We start from the raw sequence: 24975 nt of genomic DNA on the forward strand, positions 1-24975 counted from the left end.
CATAGAAACATCACTCACGCACTAGTTGTTTGTAGCTTTGTTTAACAATAACACAATAAATTTTTAGCAATGCAAATAATCAAAACCGACATAATTTGACTTGAACTTTCAAAGGCGCTAAGCAGAATTGCTATTTTATTTTTTAATCAAAAGTTATTCGGGTTTAAAAATTGCAGTTTTTCGATTTTTTCAAAGTTCAACCGCGTTTATCTCGAAAACTGTGCATCCTACTAAAAAACTTGTAGAAATATTTTTTGCTTAAAATGACCCAAAAAATACAAAATATTGTTTTGTTTTGCCAAAAATCGCTGTTATTTGATTCCTCAAGTTCTTGGTCTATAACAATCTTATCGACATCCGGATCAACTGTTACCCAAAAAATTCGTGTTCTACGGGTCAAAATACATAAAAAAAACTTGGGTAAGTCCATCTGAATTAACGAGGCCGTTGTACCCCCCCTGGCGACAGGACTATCTGCGTAGGACACGCGGAGGATACGTAATACGTCAGTGTTTATTCATTCAGTCTGCTGTCAAACTGTCAACAGTATGAGTGACATCAGCTGTTGAATTATTAAATTAATCCAAAAAGTATTTATTCCAACAATTTAGGCTGCTTGTAAAAAAATGGAAGGAAACAAAGACGAAGCTCTTAGGTGTGTAGATTTAGCAGAAAAATTCATCCAGGAAAAAAACAGACAGAAAGCTGAGAAATACTTGAACAAAGCAGAGAAACTCTTTCCTACTGATAAAGCAAAAGGTAAATAAGGATTATATCTTTAATTTACACATTTAATATAATTACATGCATATTTTTTTATAAAACGCAGTAAAATTTTACGTCTGGAATTCTGTCACTACTGAATATTCTGTCATATTCAGGAACACCCTCAAAACTTTTCATAATTATACATTGACACTGAAAATAGTGTCACATTATTAGTGCAATCCCTGAAGGTTTTCATCTTCGGTTTCGCTGAATCTCCATCGATTTTTATGAAACTTGGTGTGTAGTTAAGACGAAATTACACAGTTCAACAGAATTGAATCACTTTGGGTTAGCAATACTATTTACAGGGTATCTGGAAAGTGACCTGTTCAACACATATTTTTCGAAAGGTGTCGTCCAATGAAGTCATGGGTCTATTAGCTGCATAAAAGAATTATCGAAAAGGAAGCTAAGGAAATGCCATCGTTGGTGGGTGCGATCATAGGTATTAAGAAGACAATCCTTAGGAATCGCTTTTGGTTGATCCTTGTATCTTTGTTAACTCATAAGTATACTGCCGTGCTTAGCAAAAACGCCGTATCTGCAGAGACATCACATTCGAGTAAAATCGATTTTAGTTTAAGAATTCGTATACATTTACAAAGGATACGGCATAAGATGCGGTGTGTTTAATGTGTTTTGGCTTAACTTACGTCAATCTCGTTTCCAAGAACAGAGGCGTGTGCTCTTCCTTCCATAATAATATGCTGTAAAAGTGAATCACTCCATGTCATTGAATGTTATGGTTCAATGGCCTTGAAAGAATTGAACATGCTCAATATTTTCACTTCTAGCTTTCAATCTTAAATATGGATGAAAGAGAAATTAATGTGTAAAAACAAGAATTGAATGATTTACTTCCACAGTCAGTCGTGCGTGCCACAGTGTTGAGTCAGGGTGTATGTTGATGATGATATTGAGCATCTCTGTACTGTATAATGCTTCTAATGATCCAAAACCTGCAAGTAAACCAGGAGAAAACTAAGATGATGGCATCAACACCCAACAATAGAGCCAGAAATGGCGATCACCAATTCATGATTAATAACTCTAATTAATAATTCATGATTAATAGCCTTTGAAGTGGTGGACAAATTCACATACAGTTCACCAAATATAGCTGAAAGTGTGAAAACACGTGACGATCATGATGCCCATTCATCAAACGACGGACCTCGCAGTCACACTGACAGTCCAGACTGTTTGCATGTGCGTTCTCACTTCATTGTTAACGCAGGCAATGGGAATTTCACACTTTCAGCTATATTTGGTGAACTGTACTTAGGCTCCCTGATGACCAAGGGGAAAGTCATGACGGAAGAAATCAAGCGAAGAATAATCCTAGCAAACAAGTGCTATTTTGGACTGAGTAGACATATGAGAAGCTAAAAAACAAAAATAACCATATACACAGCCCTCAATCAACCAGTGTTGTCATATGGATCAGAGACATGGACCATCTCCAAGGCAGATAAAAACCTTCTGCTTATATTTGAATAAAGGATCCTGAGAGGGATATTTGGCTGCACCTGTGAAAATGGTGTTTCGAGGAAGAGGTACAACTACGAGGTATACCACAGATATAAACACACCTATATTTGGTAGTAAAGATGTAGTATCTTCTATAAGAATAGGAAGATTAAGATGGGCAGGACTGTGATCTAGCAAGATTACAGCAAAACAACCCTCATACAGTTGAGTCCCTGAATCTTTACCCGTGCATCATCATTTAAAGCATACGAAATAAGTCGATGATAAGTCAGAAATTGAAATTTACTAAACGCAATAGCAAGTGACAATAAGTGACTTGCAGTTGTGTTTAGTAAATTTCAATTTCTGACTTATCATCGACTTATTTCGTATGCTTTAAATGATGATGTGCTGGTAAAGATTCAGGGACCCAACTGTAGATGAATCCTTATGTCATAACCTGTGAGAAGTAGAAATAGGGGTAGGCCAAAACTCAGATGGAAGGATGGTGTAGATGAGGATGGGAGAAAAATAGGCGCAGCAAACTGGCAACGGTTGGCAATGGATAGGACCGACTGGTGTAATAGACTTGGGAAGGTCGAGGCTCTTTCATAGGGCTGTAGCACTATTGATGATCTTGATCCAAAACAATCCACAGTAGTAAGATGTTTAAGAAAGATTTGCAATTTAACTTTGCCAAACATCCCTCATCACAGTATTTTCTTTCTGAATTAACGGTGTAACCATTGTAAGAAGTTCATGAAATTTTGTTTCGTCCATGAGTCAAAGTTATTCAATTTGGTTGAACTGTGTAATTTTGCCTTACGAGAATACCTCAACAAACAAAAGTCACTTGTTACCAACTTGCGCTTTTACCCTTCTCGGGGTGAAATTTATTCTATTAAAAATAACCCCATAAATCGATAGAGGGTCAAATTCTAAGCAAAATTTATTTTGTCAAGTTATTAAAATAAATTGATACTTTTGGAGTCATTGAAGATCAAAGATTTTATAGGTCTGGATCCCGCGTATGAAAAAAAAGTTGATTAATAGCAAGCTGAAAATTTGTTAATAGCTTAAGGGTGTCTAGTCGGATAAACTTTGATATATGGGAACACTGGAACAGGGGCAGTTTTAATTGTGGAACAGGTTAAAAATTTGGAACGGTCATACCACGAAAACGGCACATTTATTTTGTCTGACAGAACAGATTTAAACACTCCGAACAGAGATTAAGCTCTCATGCAAAAATCAGACTGCTATTTGTCACCTGTCATAATTCCTGTCATTTGACATATTCTACATGTTCCACTCATTAAAACGCCCATTTGGTGATAAATAGCAGTCTGATTTTTGCATGAGAGTTTAATCTCTGTTAGAAGAGTTTAAGTCTGTTCTGTCGGACAAAATACATGTGCCGTTTTCGTGGTATGACCGTTCCAAATTTTTAACCTGTTCCACAATTAAAACTGCCCCTGTTTCAGTGTTCCCATATATCAAAGTTTGTCCGACTAGGCACCCTTAAGCTATTAACAAATTTTCAGCTTGCTATTAATCAACTTTTTTTTCATACGCGGGATCCAGACCTATTAATTTTTCCTGCAAGATTGCAGGTTTTAAAGCGGTTTTTCATAAATAACTCAAAAACTATACCAAAGCTGTATAAAAACTATACCAAAATTGAAGCTAATAAAAAATCAAATAAATTCCCTACTTGAAAAATCTTTTTTCTACGAGCGTGTAAAAATGTCTACTTTCGCGCACGCGTTTTGGTTTAGAAAGTTTTACTTTTCCGCACGCGTGTTACTTTTCCGCACGCGTGTTACTTTTCCGCACGCGTTTTACTTTTCCGCACGCGTGTTAATTTAGATATGTTAATATGGCCTAAAATACAGAATTAGATGAAATAAAATAATTTTGACATAATATTCGAAAGTCAAATCAGTAGACAATAACAGTGGTTTTGAATCGTCGTCATGGAAACCAAGATCGTCGTCATGCTAACCAATTATGCTGAAAGTTTGGTTTTGACAACCTTGTCAAAGAATTAATTTGTGTATGTATTTTCATATTAATTAAATTAATTGATTAAGATTTGGTCATTTTTTAAAGACTCATAGAAAAAATATTGTTCCTAACGCTTGCAGAAAGTCTCTTTTCCGCACTCGACTGCTTCTGCAGTCGCGTGCGGAAAAGTATGACTTTCTGCACTTGTTAGGAAAATAACTATTAAACCCCCAATGTATGTGCTTGTCTCTGACACGAACGCCTTACTGATAATTTGGGACACGGGAGACCATTCAATTTTATTCCTTCCATTTTTTAAGCACAAAAAGACATCTTTTCGCTCTTGAGATGATGGTACCTATTTGTTTAGAAACATACAGGGCTGCGAAAAACTCTGGCAACACAGTAATCTTTCAGAAACTGCTAGAACGATTTTTATGGATTTTGGTGGGTGAGGGTCTTTTAATGCGGCCGATATTATAGTGGTAATTACATTGTTGTCAAATCTTCCGTTATTCTGAAAATCTAAAGATCTTTCTTGTTTCAAATGGAACTTCTTGTTAACGTGCCCTATCAGGTCAGACCCTTACCCACCAAAATCTATAAAAATCGTTCTAGCGGTTTCCGAGAAAATAACGTGTTGCCAGACTTTCTCGCAACCCTGTATAAATACCTGTTATAATAACTAGTGTTACCTAAATATCTTTATTTATTGCCCAGCCAGTGTTGTCATTGTATAATGATATTTATTCTTTTAATAACGTGCAGTCGGAACCAGTAACAATTGATTAGATTTAATTTTTGTCAAACTGTCAGAATTTTATTTTTATACAAAGGGTTAGTGCATTTGAAGCAGTTTGAAGTGAATTGTATTTTTTCTTTATTCTTAGAATTTTATTTTTTATACAAATTTAGTATTTTTGTATAGGTGTATTTTGTCAATAGATCTTTTTATATGCAAAAAATGTTTGTACCTATTGCTTTGGTTTTCAATATAAACTATAATAATAACTACCACCATAATTTTTAAATACATTATGTGTATATTATTATATTATATATGGACCGTTCACTATTGTTAGAGTATAGGCCGCTCAAATACTATGAGCTCTTTTAATCCATTTCACGCGGTGGATTAGTCCGCAGTTTCTTTTAGGCCGTCTTTTTGCCTTCTCTACTATCTTCGTCCACTCTCTCATCTCATCTTTGATATATCGTCTATCAGTTGATCTTTTGATCTTATTTTTGGTCTTCCTCTTGGTCTATTTTTTACTGGTTTCCAGTTCATTATCTGCCTGATCAGTTCTTCTGCCCCTCTTCTTTGTGTGTGCACAAACCATCTGAGCCTTTGTGCTTTAATGAATTTCACTATTTCTTCTCATTCTGTTATATTTATTATTTCATGGTTCATCAGCTTTCTATATTTCCCTGTTTCTCTTTTTACTGGGCCATGCTCTCATAATTTTTCTCTCAATTATTCTTAACTTTTCTTCGTCTTTTTTCGCAAGGTACATTACTTCTGCTCCATAGGCTCTCACTGGTCTAATTGTTGCTATATATATATATATATATATATATATATATATATATATATATATATATATATATATATATATATATATTTTTGATTTTTTATTTATTTTTATTTATTTATTTACGGGTTTCCCCTAGTTTCATAAAAAATATACATGTATAAACAATAAGTAGAAGTAAAAGTAGTAGTAGTAAAGTCCAGTAAAACAGTAAAAAAAAACAAAAAAATAAAATTAAATGAATTAAATGAAAGTGTGACAGCATAAAACTGTAGTAAGTATATTACAATAAAATTAAATTTAACATACACACAATCCACGTTATGCAGTGACAATACATAATAATAATATAATATAAACCGACATTAATCAACTAACTACAGACAATAAAAAGCTAATAAATTACATAATACAAAAGCATTGTCCATGGCAAAAATTTTTCGGTTTTTAAATACTCTACTGGAAGAAGAGAATAAATCGATGTCCAAATCATTCAGGCGACTCAAAGTTCTATCTATTGGTGAGTTAAGACCATAGTTTGTTGAATGATGAGGTACATGGAACAAGTTATTATTTCTCAGATCATGGTTTGGAATATTAAAGTTTATTAATTTTAATAAATCAGGGCAATTGATTTCACTATTTAATAGTTTATAAATAAAAGCTAGATCATTTATAATTCTACGGTCTTTTAAGGAGTGCAAATTGAGATCACTACGGATGATGGTATAGTTGTGGTTTAGTTCAATAACATTATATCCCAATCTGTACGCTGCAAATCTTAAAAACTTATTTTGAACTCTCTCGAGACAAACAACATGAACATTATAAAATGGTGACCAGATAATAGAGGAGGATTCTAATATAGATATAACCAATGATGAGTAAACAGCCTTTATTGTATTAAGATTTTGTTTTTTTGCTCAGGTTTTTGTCCTTGAGTAGTCGGTGATATTTCCAATATACTTTATTACCTGCTTTAATTCTTTCATTTATCTCTATACTCCTTCCGTTTTGCCGTCCGCCATCACCCCCAGCTATTTGAAGCAATTTACTCTCTGGAATGTATTTTCACCTATCTTTATTTTTTCTTTTATTCTGTTTACATTGTCTCTTGTGCTTATAAGGTATTTTGTTTTATTCTGATTGATTATTAATCCTCTCGACTTTGCTTCTCTTACCAAGGTTAAAAGTGCCTCTTCTAGTCTTTTTTTCTGGCCCTGGCGTTTTGTTTACTTTTAATTGTTTTGGTACTTCCATGAATTCCTGATAAGTTAATGCGCCTTCCTCTTCATCTCTGTTATCTCTTATATCCTCATCCTCTGAATCTGCCTTGTGGTTGTTTTTGTATAGGTCAGTGAAATGTTTTTCCCAATCTTTTTTGTTTATTTTTGTGATAGTTTTTTGGTATTGTATTGTTGTTTTATGTATTCAAATAATATCTGGTTATCTTTATTATTCGTTTCTATAAATATCTTGCATTTGTTCAGATATTCAGAGATATTATTACAGGGTGTAACAAAAATACAGGTCATAATAAATTAAGTCACATATTCTGGGACCAAAAATAGATCGATTGGACCTAACTTACCTTAATACAAATGTGCACATAAAAAAAGTTATAGCCCTTTGAAGTTATAAAATGAAAATCGATTTTTTCCAATATATCGAAAACTATTCGAGATTTTTTATTGAAAATAGACGTGTGGCATTCTTGTGGCAATAACATCTTAAAGAAAAAATTATAGTGAAATTTGTGCACCCCATAAAATTTTTATGGGGGTTTTGTTCTCTTAAACCCCCCAAACTTTTGTGTACGTTCCAATTAAATTATTATTGTGGTACCATTAGTTAAACTCACTATTTTTAAAACTTTTTTGCCTCTTTGTATTTTTTCGATAAGGCAGTTTTTATCGAGTTGCGGATTCTTTTTTAATATGTTTACATAAAAATTTTATGGGGGTTTTGTTCCTTTACACCCCCCAAATGTTTGTGTACGTTCCAATTAAACTATTACTGCGGTACCATTAGTAAAACACAATGTTTCTAAAACTTTTTTGTCTTCTAGTATTTTTTCGAGAAGGCACATTTTATCAAGACGTGGCTTCTTTTTTAATATGGTTCAAAATATGCCTAAAAATTTAAATTATAAATAAATTTTCATACGATTACCAAGTCTCCATAATCGTACTTTACCATTTAAAAATATGTGGTGGATTTGACTAATATTCAAAATATATCAATAAAAACTGTCTTTTCGAAAAAGTACTAAGAGGCAAAAAAGTTTTAAAAACATTGTGTTTAACTAATGGTACCACAATAATAATTTAATTGGAACGTACACAAAAGTTTGGGGGGGTTTAAAGGAACAAAACCCCCATAAAATTTTTATGGGCTGTCAAAATGTTGCTATAATTTTTTTGTAAGATGCTCCTGCCATAAAAGTACCACATGTCTAGTGTCAATAAAAAATCTCTAGGAATTTTCGATATATTGGAAAAAATCGATTTTTATTTTGTAACTTCAAAGTGCTGTAACTTTTTTTATGTGCATATTTATACTAAGGTAAGTTAGGTTCAATCGAACTATTTTTGGTCCTAGAATATGTGATTAAATTTATGACCTGTATTTTTGTTACACCCTGTATATTATGTAAGAAGATACACTGAAAATAATTTTTTTGACACACGGATACATTGATCTAATATACAGTCCTGGACCCTTCACTTGTTGCACTGACCGCTTAGGAACACCTTATGTTGTTACTTGCCTTAATTTTTTTAAATTGTTGGTATTGTTTTAATATTTTAATTGTTTTAACATGGTTTCAAATTTTTTACAAAGTACATAGTAAGTATTAAAATTAGTTTAACATGTATTTAATATATATATATATATATATAGTCTTTTAAGTCCCTTTTACTTTTCAGTGTTGGGACTAATGTCTATTCACGTGTGCACAAACTTTGACCATTGTTTTCTATCCTGCGCCAGTCTGCTTGCTTCTGCTACGGTTTTCCCTTTCTTTTGGATAATCTTCGCAATGGTTGTATCCCAGTTTTCTGATGGTCTTCCTCTGTTTCTTTTTTTCTGAATTCTTGCTTCCCATACTTTCCTTACTGGTATGTTTCTTCTCATTCTTTTCATGTGGCCCCACCAACTCAGCTGTTTTTCTTCGATGTATTCTAGGAGTGGTTTAGTTTTGAGCTCCGCTCGTATATCTATATTTCTTAGTCTGTCTCTTTTTGATACTCCTTTTACTCGTCTTAGGTATTTCATTTCCAGTGCCTGGATCTTACTCTTCATACTTCTTGTTAATACCCAAGACTCGCACCCATATGTAAGTATGTAAGTATTAAATAAAATACAAATAAACTGTTTAAAAATATATTTATTTCATTGAAATTATATAATAGAAGTATAATTTCTCACTTGCATACACATTATTTACACACATTCTTTTTTAAGAAAGATTTAACTTTTTTTTATTATTTTTGTAGGATAAAAAATAGCTGAGGTGGAAACGTTTAAAGTAAAAGTTTAATGTAAAATCTTTAATCTTTAATAATTCAAAAGTAGTTATTGATTTATTTTAATAACTTCATATAACAAATTTTCCTTAGAATTTGTCCCTCTATCGATTTCTGGTATTAGTTTTAATAAAATTATTTTCACCCCGAGAAGGGGTGGCATCCACTCCCACTTGGCGCTACGTCACTTTCCTTCCTTGAGGTATCCTCTAACCACTCACCCATTTGCATGAACATCGATGAAGGTCCAACGAAATCGGAGGTAATGGCTCATATCCACCTTCAGTGACTGCACTAATATTGTAATCCGAAAATAATAATTTCAGCACTTGCAACTTATTCATTGAACTGTTCTAAGTTTCTTAATAGAGAAGGCGAAAACGGCGGGTTCGTTAGAAAAAATATTTCCATGAGATTTTTTGCATAATCACATTCGTGAGACATCCCAGAATAAGGTTCAAGAAATCGCCCACGCGAAAAGTGGTCCAAATTTTTTTTAACAATTTTTTTTAAACAAATTGCAAAAATCAGTGTTTTTGGTCCGGACAGTTTTTTTTTTAGGTTTTTTGGACCATTCTGGACAAAAAAGGTCTCTTGTAATTTTTCTCTAAAGTTGATCGTTTTCGAGTTATAAGCAATTTAAAATTTGAAAAACGCGAAAATAGCCATTTTTAAACTTGATAACTCGGTTAAAAATTATTATTATGAAAGTCAAAAAGTGACTATATGAAAGTTTAAAGCTCCCCCTACATGATCCTGTAGAAATTTGTGTCATTAATTTATTACTAAGCTGTTATTTTTAATTATTAACAATGAGCGATAAGATCGTATTGACGCGGCTGTAAATGTGAGTAAGATGCACGATTGGACTGCCGGAATGGCATCTCTTTCGCACTCACCATTGACGGCCGCCTAATACGTGCATGGCGTTCATTACTACTACTTAAAAATAACAGCTTAGTAATAAAATAATGACAAAATTTTGTTCAGGATCTTGTAGGGTGGCTTTCTTTGATTTAGTCACTTTCTGACTTTCATAATAATAACTTTTAACCGAGTTATTAAGCCTTGAAAATCGCCATTTTTCGTTTTTTTTTCAATATTGCTTATAACTCGAAAACGATCAACTTTAGAGAAAAATTATAAGAGATCTTTTTTGTCCAAAATGTTCCAAAAAAACCTAAAAAAATTGTCCGGGCCAAAAATATTGATTCTGCAATTTGATTAAAAAAATTGTTTAAAAAAATTTGGACCACTTTTCGCGTGGGCGACTTCTTGAACCTTATTCTGGGATGTCTCACGAATGTGATTATGGAAAAAAATCTCATGGAAATATTTTTTCCAACGAACCTGCCGTTTTCGCCTTGTCTATAAGTGTATTGCGTTTTTCTAGATCTATTACTTAAAATCAATCTGATGGCTCCTAGTAACCCTGAAACCACCCAACCCAGAAGAAGAGTAACCACTCAGAAATCAGAAGAAAAGGAAAACAAAGCTCCGGACTATACTCCAGAACAAGAAGAAGCAGTCAAGAGAATAAAAAAATGTAAAGATTATTATGAAATTCTTGGAGTCAGCAAGGATGCTACCGATTCTGAAATCAAGAAGTCTTATAAGAAATTGGCATTGCAGATGCATCCTGATAAGAACAAATGCCCTGGAGCATCTGAAGCGTTTAAAGCTGTAGGTAAGTATCATTTTTAATTCATCATTATAAGTGGTTCGATAATCCGTTGTGGAACTTGGCCTTGGCCTACTCGCAAAGAAGTCGCCACTCCTGTTGATTCCTGGCAACTTCCCTCCGTTTTCTGACCCTTAGAATCTTTAGGTCTTCTTCCACATCATCAATCCGTCTTCTTCGTGGTCGTCCTCTACTTCTTGTGCCCTCTGGTTTTCAAAATGTCAATATCTTCGTGTACTCGTTATTTGACATCATAGCAATGTGTCCAGCCCATTTAAGTCTAGCACTCTGCACCTTAACGAATTTCACAATATCGGGATCGGTGTATAACTGATATTTCAAAGATGTACCTTCAACGCCATAGCCCATTGTCACTTACGGCCCCAAACATCTTTCTAAGAATTTTTCTCTCAAAAATACCAAGAAGTCTTTCATCATTTTGAGATAAGGTCCACGTTTCAGCTCCATATAATCAAAACCGTTTCATAAAAAATTAAATGCAATTTTCTATATTTTACTAATTAAGAGCATAGGCGCAAAATGTCGCCTATTAAAATGTTCAATGTGCTTTAAATGATGTGTTTCATTTTTTCGAATCCTGAGAAAACTAATAAATATTTTTGAAAAATTGAAACGCAGAATGAAAGATTGCATTATTACTGAGGGACAAAAGTCCCTGAAAACTTCTATAATGTTTATTTTAATAAGTTACAGGGGTGAAAATAAAAGAGAAAATTTAGTGTGATTTTTACTTGCAAATATTTTATTCAAAAGAAACTTTTTATTCATTCTTTCGGGGACTTTCGGCCTCGGTAATAACGTAATCTTTCATTCTGTGTTTAAATTTTTCAAAAATATTTATTAGTTTTCTCAGAATTTGAAAAAAATGAATACATTTAAAACACACTGAAAATTTTGACAGATTTTAATTTTGTTTCTCGCTTTTTCTACAGGTAATGCTGTTGCTGTGCTGACTGATACAGAAAAGAGAAAGCAGTACGATCTGTATGGATCAGATGAAGACCGGTTGTCATCTCATTCCCATCATCACACTTACACAAGAGGTTTTGAATCGGACGCTACAGCTGAAGAACTCTTTAATATGTTCTTCGGTGGAGGTTTCAGCGGACCCAATGTCTACGTCCGCAGAGGAGGCAGATGGCAAAGACAAACGGCTTCTAGTCAGTCACATCAAGAACATTCACATCACAGAGAGGTATTATAATAACCATTTACAACTTAAGGTATTTTGTAACATTCCTATTTGTTCTTCTCTTTTTTTTTCAATTGCTTACATTGAAATACTTCAGGTCGTCATTAGCTTTAGGCTCCTTATATCGATTATTTTTTTTTAAATAAGAGTAGGGGTCGTGTGACAACTCATCTGAAAGTTTATTTAATTTTCTATTCAGCAATATAAACATTAACATAATTATTTATACAGAGTGCCCAAAAGTATTTTTTTGAATTAAATTAATTGAGACAAAATCAATAATGAATGTAATTTATTTAATTCTAAATACATTTTACTGCTGTCAGAAAACAGAAAAAAATGTTTATTTAACAAATAGGTATTATTTTTCGGTAAATTTCATGTTAAAGCTGCCACCCACCTGCCTCTAAGCAGTTTGAACATTGAATTTAAGCAAAAAGCAATGTTTATTTGTGAAATAAACATTTTTAACTGTTTACATATTCGCATTTAAAAAAATCATCGATTACGTCATTACGAGCTAATGGATGACGTCAATAGTATGATATACATGCTAAACAATCACAATTTAAAAATAAAAATCGACCTATTTCGGAATTTTTCTCCAAAGTCGCCCATTCTCGAGAAAATTAATTTATTCCACCTCAAACGTCCTCACTGTATAATATAAATTTACATAATAAACAAATAAATAAATAACATAAAGAAGCATATACAGTCGAACCCGCTTATTGGAATAGCCTTCGTGCCAAACAAAAGTATTCCTATAACCGGGATATTCTAATAACCGATCATTGGTGGCTACTAGAAACGTTTCGGGACCTCAAATTTATATTCCTTAAACCGGGATATTCCTATAACCGGTATTCTAATAAGTGGGTTCGACTGTAATACAAAAATAAATCTTTTGAATTGTATTATATTATGAAGATCAAAGAAGCTATATTTAACTTATTACCTTATTTTAATTTTATTACTTAAAACATTTTATGATTCCACTCTCTTACTGATATTTCATGGACTTTACAGTTATTGGTTGATGTATTAGTCATGTTGTGACTGGCTGATTGACACCCGGTATATGCCATTAAAAAATCTTTGTACCGTTTATATTCCATTTTTTATATAAATTTTTTTCCATTTTTTATATAGATTATTTTTATAGTGAAAATATTCGGTTCGAATATTTCTAACACCGATATATGGATATTTGATAATGTTTTATTTTGAACATCAACATAAATTTTAAATTCGTTGGCTGAAGTAACAAAACAGTTCATAACGTCGCATTGACAGTCTCTGGCATACTTCTAAAGTTCCTTCACCTTTCAGTTCAGTTGAAACTCAATTTTCAATATGTGAGGTTCATCCCTTTCATATCACATCCACGTGGGTTAGAGTCCTGTGTTGCCCTAGGTAATATCCAGGAATATCTGCAACATCCATCTATGTTAATCATAATATGTAGTATCATTTAACCTTTAACTACACGCGCTGGCGTATTTTGTACGCCATATACAGGGTGTTTCATTAATAATTGTCCATATAGTAAGTGGGGAAACCTTAGCAGAAAATACGAAGATTTAACCTAAAACACTTAAATAAAATGTTGTTCCTTACTGAGTTACAGGGTGTTTTATCTAAAAATTGAAAAATTATTTTTGCTCAGCATTTTAAAACTGTTCGACGTATCCCTTTCATACTTGACAGGTAGTATAGGTACTGTACAAACTACTAAATTATGTTAAAAAAAAACGTTTCTGGATATTACCAGAGGCGTGCGACGGGGAAAAGTGAATGGTTGATCGTTTCCAAATTCTACGCCACTGGCGGAATTGCTATTTTAGTTCAATTTTTGGATTCTCCAATACTTTATGTGAAAATAATATACTCTTCATTCGTAACGATAAAGTCATTAGTTTTCGAGATCTTTGAAGTTAAAAATGAAACGACGTGGTTATTTTGATTGACGTATTGTGTCGCTTCATTTTTAATTTCAAATATCTCGAAAACTAATCATTTTATCGTAACGAATGAAGAGTACATTATTTACATAAAAAGTATTGAAAAATCAAAAAAATACACTAAAATAGCAATTTCGTCAGTGGCGTAGAATTTGGGAAGGGTCAACCAGCCACTATCCCCTGTCGTACGCCTCTGGTAGTAGATAGAAACGTTTATTTATCTTCATTTCGTAGGGTGTACAGTACCTACACTTTCTGCCAAGTATGATAAGAATACGCCAAATAGTTTCAAAGTACTGGGTACAAATATTTTTTAAATTTTAATCATACGAATCATATTATAAATTAATCAAAATAACTGTGCCGTTTCATATTTAACTTCAAATATCTCGAAAACTAACAACTTTATCGTTACCGATAAAGAGTATATTATTTACGTAGAAAGTATTGGAGAATCTAAAAATGGCACTAAAATAATAATTCCTCCAGTGGCGTAGAATTTGAGAAGGGTCAACCAGTCACTATCCCCCGTCGTGCGCCTCTGGTAGTAGCTAGAAACGTTTCTCTATCATAATTTAGTAGGGTGTATAGTAGTCGCACTTTCTGCCAAGTATGAAAGGGATACGTCGTATAGTTTTAAAATGGTGAGCAAAAATAGTTTTTAAATTTTTAGATAAAACACCCTGTAACTCAGTAAATAACCACATTTTATTTAAGTGTTTTAGGTTAAATCTTCGTATTTTGTGCTAAGGTTTCTCCAGTTACTATATGGACAATTATTAATGAAACACCCTGTATAAGAATTCTACTGCAAATATATTTAAAAATTAAATTTTTGACCTTGTTTATCTCTCTAACCTATCACTGGAATGTGCTTTACAATTTGGTTTTAGTTTCGTTATAATCGGCGTTCTGAGAAGATCGTAATTTACAGTTTATTATTTGTTGTTTTCGGTGGTGGACAATATACACCACGATTATATTAATCTAAGTAGTAATATAAGTACATATTTCAATTGTTTTTTAGTCATTATGGCACAAAATCTATTTTTCTTTATAAACAATACTTTTTCTCCTGCAAAAAATCACATTTCAAAAAATTTTTTATTAGTAATTTTATTTATCACGGAATCCAGTTATTCCATGATTCCAGTTATAAATCCCAATTGGCTTACTGGTAAGGAACTCCAAGTATTCACTGATGCCGAATAAGGTTTATAACAAACAACTAAGTGTATTTTTTCAAAAAAAAAAAAAAAAAAACAAATCCGCTGTTTTTAAGTGGATTTTCTTGTGGCGTATAAAGTACGCCACGCGTGTAGTTATGTTATAACTTGATGCGCGGGTAGTTAAAGGTTAAGATCTTGCAACTTTTAAAGGGTTTTTACCCATAACTTTTTGGTGGCTCACGTATGCATGCTATTGTAAGTATGGCCTCTGTCAATTCTTAACCTTAGTCAACTTTTACAACATTGTCTTTTATTAATTAGGTTATACTTTTCATTTTAGGGCTTAACACTGATGATGGATTACTTGTTAATCCGAAAACGTTTTGTTTTGTTCATTCCAGATTTCCATATTACTTTGGAGGTCTTGTTCACTTTCTGCAACTACCATCACATCGTCCGCGAATGCTCCTTCCGAAATCCTCACCATTTGTAAGTTTTTGTACCCTACTTTTAATTTCTTCGCTTTGTTTGAACAGGCTCTGATGATTTCGTCCATAAATATATTGAATAATAGTGGGCTCAGCCTTCCTCCTTGCTTCAGTCCTTCACTGGTTACAAAGATATCCGAGATGTTGTTTCTCCAAATGACACTATTCTTGTTGTTCTTATATAAGCTCTTAATCACATTTAATGTTTTGTCCTCTACACCTTTTTTCTTCAATATTTCCCACAATTTATCCCTCTTCACCTTATCAAAAGCCTTCTCCAAATCTATAAATGCCAGTGACGCTGTCTGGTTTTGTTGGTTAACTTTTTCTATTACATATTTGCTTCAGTGTGAATACATGGTCCTGGGTGCTTCTTCCTTTACGGAATCCACTTTGCACTTCATGCAGTGAACTTTAAATTTTCTTGTACAGTCGCCTCTCGATTATTTTTTCGAAGGTTTTCATGGACGTGCATAGTAAAGAAATTCCTCTATAATTACTGCAACATTTCTTGTCTCCTTTCTTGTAAATGGGTAAAATCAGCGCCATTACCCAATCTTTTGGAATTATCTCTGTCTTCCGTATTTCATTAAAAATCTCCAAGAGTACTTCATTTTATGAATATAAGTTGAAATATACAGATAAAAGATACATGATCCCCTGTGAAAGGTATATTTAAAAGACCCCAATAAGGGTTACATCAATGTAACTGTATCATGAACTGTAGATGAATTTTTGCACCACGTTGGGTGTTTACTATTCCATTCATCTTTATACAGCAGTAAATTAAGAGGCCACATCATCGAGTCATCAATATTACTTCGGGAGATAGTATCACACCCTTTTTCGAAAGTTCTGCGAAACTTTGGCAACAGTGCTTCGGCAGTATTTGACATTAGCTCAATATTGTAACAATGTACTCATAGGCGCGCTAAGTGGAAGTAATACAGGGTGGGTCATGAGGAACTGTACATACTTCTACCTCGTATAGAGGCCCCTATGGGGAATAACAAATGAACATTAAAAAGTGTCTGATCCCATTGTTTAATAATATACAGGTCGAGTTTCGCATTTTGACAGAAATTTATATTCGTCATAATTTTTGAACGGTCAGATCGATGTGTCTCTTATTTTGGTCAATTGTTACACTATTACCACCTAATCAACTGATTTATTCAAACTAGAAAAAAACCAGGTCCGACTTTAAAAAATTAGTTCGTTTGGGTCTTAGAAAAAATTTCACCCTGTATACGCTTTTTGAAAACTCTAATATTAATTTTACAAATTAGACAAAAAGGCAATTAAAATTACATATTTATTTTTTTCTCCACACGATTACTTAATTTTTTATAAAAAAATCAAATTTGACTATGTATTAAAAATTTGGTAAAGTGAACCATAGATTTAAAAAAAAATTAACTTTTATTACAAAAATTAATTTTTTTAAACAAATATTTGATTTATGTTACCACCCAATCAACTGATTTATTCAAACTAGAAAAAAATCAGGTCCGGCTTTAAAAAATTAGTTCGTTTGGGTCTTAGAAAAAATTTCACCCTGTATATGCTTTTTGAAAACTCTAATATGAATTTTACAAATTAGACAAATAGACAATTAAAATGGCATATTTATTTTTTTCCCCACAAGATTACTTAATTTTTTATTAAAAAATCAAATTTGTCAAAATCGCAATTTTACCATAAAAATAAAAAAAATTAAACAACGTTTTTCTTAAAATTAAAAGTTTCACCATTTTTTTTTTTCTATGACACGTCTAGATCTAAAACTCCATAAAACTTCTCTTTGGACTCTATAGTTTAACATAAACGTGATCAAATAGATAAATTTTAAATTTTTTCACTTAATTTTTGCGATTTAACTTTGCAATTCACGAATCTGCACCTTTTATTTTTAAAAATTCATAACTTTTACGAGAAGGAGACTGAAAGTCTAACAATTGTCATAGTCTTTACAATGGTAAGAGATATGTGCTGTAAAAATTTCAGAAAAAAAAAAATTAAAATAGAACGTTGTAGCGAGTTAAACCATGGTTTCATCTTTTTTCTTTCATTTTAAGGTTAAAATTCCGATTTTGACAAATTTGATTTTTTAATAAAAAATTAAGTAATCGTGTGGGGAAAAAATAAATTAGCCATTTTAATTGCCTATTTGCCTAATTGTTAAAATTCATATTAGAGTTTTCAAAAAGCGTATACAGGGTGAAATTTTTTCTAAGACCAAAACGAAATAATTTTTTAAATCCGGGCCTGATTTTTTCCAGTTTGAATAAATCAGTTGATTGGGTGGTACCATAAATCAAATATTTGTTAAAAAAATTAATTTTTGTAATAAAAGTAATTTTTTTTAAATCTTGGTTCACTTTACCAAACTTTTAATTATTATTCATAGTCAAATTTGATTTTTTTTATAAAAAATGAAGTAATCATGTGGGGAAAAAATAAATATGCCATTTTAATTGCCTACTTTTTTAATTTGTAAAATTCATATTAGAGCTTTCAAAAAGCGTATACAGGGTGAAATTTTTTCTAAGACATAAACGAACTAATTTTTTAAAGCCGGACCTGATTTTTTTCTAGTTTGAATAAATCAGTTGATTGGGTGGTAACATATATCAAATATGTGTTAAAAAAATTAATTTTTGTAATAAAAGTAAATTTTTTTAAATCTATGGTTTACTTTACCAAACTTTTAATTCATAGTCAAATTTAATTTTTTTATAATAAATTAAGTAATCGTGTGGGGAAAAAATAAATATGCCATTTTAATTGCTTATTTGTCTAATTTGTAAAATTCATATTAGAGTTTTCAAAAAGCGTATATAGGGTGAAATTTTTTTCTAAGACTCAAACGAACTAATTTTTTAAAGCCGGACCTGATTTTTTTCTAGTTTGAATAAATCAGTTGATTAGGTGGTAATAGTGTAACGATTGACAAAAATAAGAGACACATCGATCTGACCGTTCAAAAATTATGACGAATATAAATTTTTGTCAAAATGCGAAACTCGCCCTGTATATTAATAAACAATGGGAGCAGACACTTTTTAATGGTCATTTGTTATTCCCCATAGGGGCCTCTATACGAGGTAGGAGTATGTACAGTTCCTCATGACTCACCCTGTATAAAACAATTTTATTATAAGTAATAAAAAATTTATAAAAATAAACCAAAATAGGTAAAAATTGTATTAAAAAGGTGTATTTTGTTTTTTTTTTTAATTTTAAAATTAAAATTTTAAACTATCTATGATATTTCTAGAATAAGAAATCCTCCTGACACTTTATATACTCACATTAGAATTCAAAATATTTTTACGTAAAATATACTTACCTATAAAACTTACAATTAATAATAATCTGTTTTTGCAAATAGTCTGACAACTTAGTTCTATTACACAAAAGTATAATAAATTATTATAAACAAACACTACTTCCCTATGGATCAACACTTTTTAAACAATGCTAACGAATTCCAATATTGTTCGTCCACTCTAACTTTTCCCATGCGTCACGATTCATTTTCAAACAAATTAAGTCAAAACATAAAGTGAAAGTCGATGCATCCAAGGTTGAACATAGGCCTCCCCTAATTTCTTCTAGTTTTGTCGATCTTGGGCTTTCTGCAACCAATTCGCAGCAATCCTTTTGACGTCGTCTGTCTATCGTGTCGGTGGTCTACCTCTACTTCTTCTGTCTTCTCTTGGTCTCCACACTGTAATTTTTTTGGCCCACCTCCCGTCCTTCATTCTGGCTATATGGCCCGCCCAATTCCACTTCAGCCATGCTACTCTCTCTATGACATCTGTGACGCCTGTCCTTCTTCTGATTTCTTCGTTTCTGACCCTGTCTCTGAGAGTCAGTCCAAGTAGTGACTGTTCCATTCTTCTTTGGGCCACTCTAAGTTTCGTTGCTGTGGCCTAGGTCAACAATAATGTTTCGGCGCTGTAAGTCATGACTACAGGGCCCCCGCAAGGCTGATTGGCGCCCGCGTGCGGGACATATTTTAGCGCCCTTTAAATCTACTATATAAAACTAATAAATATTTTTGAAAAATTTAAACGCAGAATGAAAGACTACATTTTTACTGAGGCCGAAAGTCCCTGAAAACTTCTATAATGTTTATTTTAATAAGTTACAGAGGTGAAAATAAAAGAGAAAATTTAGTGTGATTTTTAATAATTGCAAATATTTAATTCAAAAGAAACTTTTTATATATTTTATGGGACTGTCGGCCCTCGGCAACAACGTTATCTTTGATTCTGCGTTTAAATTTTTTAAAAATACTTATTAGTTTTCTCAGGATTCGAAAAAAATGAATACATTTAAAACACATGGAAAATTTTGACAGGCGACATTTTGCGCCTTTCCCCTGAAATTTTTTTGCAACATTAATGAAGCACCTGCATACTAAATTAAAAATATACATTTAAGTAAATTAATATTAATAATATTTCAGTCTACCTAACTAGAAACCATATGGGAAACTGTTATATTATTACTTTTACGAGAAGAAGTTATTCTTCATAAAAAGTTCTGCATTGTCTAGAACTCAGAATGCAACCATGAAATATCAAATTTTATGAATCTTGTACGAGGTATGTCAAAAAATATGAATTTCGTTCAAGAGCAAAGTACGTTTAGTTTTCACAATATTGAAAAGTTATTATGAAAAGTTTTTCAGCATTAAAAACTATGTTTCTATATGCAATTACATCCTTCTAATTGAAATGAGTCCCTTAGAACACAAGGGGTATAAGTTACAATTTTAGAAAATCAGATTGTAAATACAAAAATGGACTCCCAAACACTTATATAAAACATGGTAGCTTCAAACTTTCTATATAAACTAATAATCAAAAATGACATGTCATTGAAAACATGCTACGTAGTTCCTATAGTCGGTTCGCTAAACTCAGACACAACTGACTATTGATTTTAGTAAGTAATTGTGCCTATTTAGTAAAATTGGCAAAAAAATAATTACTAAATAGTAAATAATTACTAAATAGTTAGTAATTTTGCCATGGCAATAAACAAAAAAATTACCTACTAAAATCACTAGCCAGTTGTGTCTGAGTTTAGCGAACTGACTATACCTAGATTTTTAAGTTTGTCTAGAACTTTGAACATTGTTTTCTCCAAACTTGTCACTTGTACCCCCTGTATTCTAAATGCCTAAAATATTGTGACCTAGAAAGGTACTTTACTTTTGATCGAAACTCATATTTTTTTATATATATCTCATATAAAATTGAAAAAATTTGATGGGATTTGATGGTTGTATCCTAGATTTTAGACCAGCCAAAGTTTTTTAGAAAGAACTTTTTATCGTACATTAATTGTACTTTTCAACAACGCCCTTTTCATTTATTAGAAATAATGTGATAAGTCTTTTATTATTAATAATTAGCCCTTTTCAGTTATTACAAATAATGTGATAACTCTCTTATTATTATTAATTAATTAATCAATAACAAAAAAAGAGTTATCGCATTATTCGTACTAAATGAAAAGGGCGTTGGGTATCTGTAATTTGAGAAAAAAAAATCAATTATAAGGATGTAATTGCATATTAAAACATAGTTTTTAATTAATTCCAAACAACTTTTCATAATAATAATTTTCGATATTGTGAAATATAAGGTACTCTTGATCGAAATTCATATTTTTGATACTCATAAGATTGACACAATTTTATATTTGGTTCCATTTTAGTTTTTAGAGTAGGTATATACAAAGCATTTTATGAAGAATAAATTTTTTCCGTAAAATTAATAATAAAAAAAGTTTCCCATATGGTTCCAAGTTACGCAGACACAATGTCTTAATTATTTTCTTTTTTTTTTCAAAATAAATTGTAAATTGTGAATTTTATTAGAGGAAACCCGATTATAACTATTTAAAATGAATTAGTATTATTCTATGCAATGATTATGATACTTATCATTTTCAAAATTAATTTAATTTCCACACCACTTAAAATAACAACAAATAAAAAAGATTGTCCAATATTTTTTACACGAAAATAAAAGTTTAAAATGAGGGCAGAACAAACCCAACGGATATTTCAATAATACCTAGTCGTGGGTAATAATTTTATTAACACCAATATAAAATAAAATTTTAAACCTTTCACTGCAGGAAACCACCCCTTCACCAGTAACAGTAAATAATGTTTGTGCATTTGAGCCTAATAAACGCATAGACGAGAAGGGAAAAGATACTCAAGTCAAATACATAATCATAATTCATAGAGTATTTGTTTACTTAAAGGTAATTATCATAAATTCGAGTAAAAGATTCACTTTATACGAGTAAAACTGCTTGATCCAGCAAGTTGTGTTTTTGTTGGAGTAAAACTGCTAAGTTGCGTTTATGGGTGTTAATTTATGTTTCTACTCGTCAAGGAGTGTGATTTGATGTTTATTTAACTATTTTGAGTGTCGCTTTAGTTTACAACATAAAATCGATTGGATGGTGTGCCAAGCGTAATTCAATCTACTTCAAAGAAAAAAAATTATGAAGGAACAACAAAATGTAATATTTATATTTTTGACGGAATAAGTTCAACATTTCAGGACGGGAATAATTATTTTTTCAGTAATTACACAATATTTGATGTTTGAGATTTCTCTAGCTGTTCATGAAATAATTAAAATTGTATATAAAAATGATTATCTCATTTAAAATAAATAGGTATTTCTTATTTACCAAACCTTCGGTATGGCGCTCCTTTGGGGTTACGCCCGCGTGCGCCGCACGCGTTGCACGCCCGGTTACGGGGGCCCTGTATGACTAGAAGCACACATTGGTTGAACGTCTTCCTTTTCAAATAATTTGGCAAGTTGCTCTTGAAGATGTCTGATAGAGCTCCATCTGCGGCCCATGCTAAGGTGATCCTTCTCTGTAAGTCAGCAGTTTGATTGCCCCTGGCAATTTGGATTTCATGCCCTAAGTATTTATATTTATGGACCAATGCTATTTCGTTGACGTCGCCTTTTGGATTTTCGCTTGGTACCAGGTTTGTCATGTATTGTGTCTTTCCAAAATTTACGTTTAAACCAACTTTTTTACAGGCGGCATCTAACTCAGTAAGCATAGTTCTAATCTCTTTTAAGTTGTCTGTTATAAGAACTATGTCGTCTGCGAATCGTAGGTGGGAGAGCCTTTCACCGTCGACATTTATTCCTTTGGCGTATACTATACAGTAAACGCCAACGTACTAGACACATGGGTAGGTACCTAATAGGGAACTTGCATAAATTTTTAAATTCGAAAAAAATGTTATAAATCACAACACAACATAATTTAAAACATGTATCAAAGATAAAAAAGTTTTGTTTGTCTTTCGTTTGGCCCCTAAAGACGATTAAAAATTCAAATTACAACAGGTGGTCCAAAACGCGTCGTGTTGGTTTTACATTTACATTTTTCCAATAAAGTAAACAGAATTTTAAATTAGACGTTATAAACGTCAGTAGAAAATACATTTATGTGACGTTACAAGTGTTTTTGATCGTTTGAACTATTCATAGAAAAATTAGTACTTTTACAAAATGGTTTTATTTTCAATAGTAAACCTTCGTTCCTTTCCTTCAAAAACAGTATAAAACTACAATTTTAACAAACTGGTATATATTATTACAATGACATACGATAAATGTCATTAGAATATAAATATTTTTGACTTATTCCACGACGATGAGCTTGCCAAATACCCAAGTAGGTGGAGGCCAATAAACTAAAGAAGGAGAAGAAGAATATACCTAAATATAAGGTTGTGTCTAGGTATACGTTACCGTGTACGCAAATAAAAAAGTTAAGAGTGTCAGTGATTTCTTATTTTTTATTTGTTTAGAGTTTGTTTTTAAATTAACTACGGAGTGTGGACAATTATTTAGTTCTTTTAATGGGTTTAAGAACATTTTAAAACAGTACGAAAAAGATAAGAGACTATAAATTAATATATATTTTTTTAGTTATAAATGAAATAGTATGTATTACCGTAAAAGATTAAAATAAAAAGAAGACCTAAAGCTTTCACAATAATAATTAACTTGTTCTGAAGCTATTATCCTTATGGCATTTTTGTAATCAACTATTCTAAATGGGAACTAAGCCACAATTTAACCAAAAAATGATTTTATTAACGTCTAAATCGGACGTCGTTGTCAAAATACAAACTATTATTAAATTAAACAAAAATGGTGTTGCTTAGTAAAAAATTTTTCTAATAATTTATTTAATCTGACTAATTTTTGTATTTTGACAATGTCATCCGATTTGGACGTCGAAACGTTAATAAAATCATTTTTTTAGTTAAATTGTGGCTTATTTCCCATTTAGAATAGTTGATTATAATAATTAACTTACGTATAAAAATTATTTTAACAATATTTTTTACGTGTTATGTCAACTAAATACATATATTTATTTTGCTAACCTAAATATATACTTTAATCTATACATTGATTTATTACAATTAAGTTTGAAACATCTGAATAGTTCTGCTTCCCTTCCTTTAACAAATATTTTTCTATCAAACACACGCTAAACATATCAAAATAGCATGTACCAAAATATACAGTCACTGCGCACGCTAAATAATAACGTCACTGGCTTGATGAAGTTTAATTCGCGTGTACATACCTAACTTTTTTATTTGCGTACACGTTAGCGTGTACCTAGACACAGCGAAATATAACCATAATAATAACTAATGTAAAACTATGTGACGTCACGGGTCGTTAACTATTTTATACCGCTGAAGACTTTAAATACGTATTTCTACGTTATTACGAGTTTTTGAAGCGTGAAATTTTGGAAATCTCATTTTTAAACAAGACTGAACATTATTATGTAATAAAAAAAAATTGTGCAAGTTCCCTATTGCTATTGGGACCGTGCAAGTTCGGCAAAGCGACCCCTATTTCTTCGCTCTATACTAAAATTCGCACTTTTAATTATATTGGCCAATTATATTAGTCCTGGTTACTGGATAATTGTCAAGGCCATAGTCCAAAAAAATAATAAGAAGAAAAAATAAGATTCAGGTTATGTTATGAAAACGTCAACAATTGTATGTAGTAAATAAAATTAGTTATTAAAATGCAGTACTGCAAGCAAAATAAA

The 24975-nt window shown here is 31.7% G+C and overlaps 1 protein-coding gene across 1 annotated transcript in view; it reads left to right on the plus strand.

The window, feature by feature from the left end:
- The first annotated feature begins 486 nt into the window (after window positions 1-486).
- LOC126892017 (dnaJ homolog subfamily B member 12) overlaps window positions 487-24975 on the plus strand; it is a 49397-nt gene continuing 24908 nt past the window's right edge. Inside the window, exons 1-3 of the mRNA XM_050661435.1 lie at window positions 487-759; window positions 10701-10994; window positions 11942-12204. Of these exons, the coding sequence (XP_050517392.1) occupies window positions 627-759; window positions 10701-10994; window positions 11942-12204 (690 nt within the window). The 5' untranslated portion in view covers window positions 487-626. The remainder of the gene's footprint in view (window positions 760-10700; window positions 10995-11941; window positions 12205-24975) is intronic.

The sequence above is a fragment of the Diabrotica virgifera genome, chromosome 9, assembly GCF_917563875.1.
Source record: "Diabrotica virgifera virgifera chromosome 9, PGI_DIABVI_V3a".
Taxonomy (NCBI): Eukaryota; Metazoa; Arthropoda; class Insecta; order Coleoptera; family Chrysomelidae; genus Diabrotica; species Diabrotica virgifera.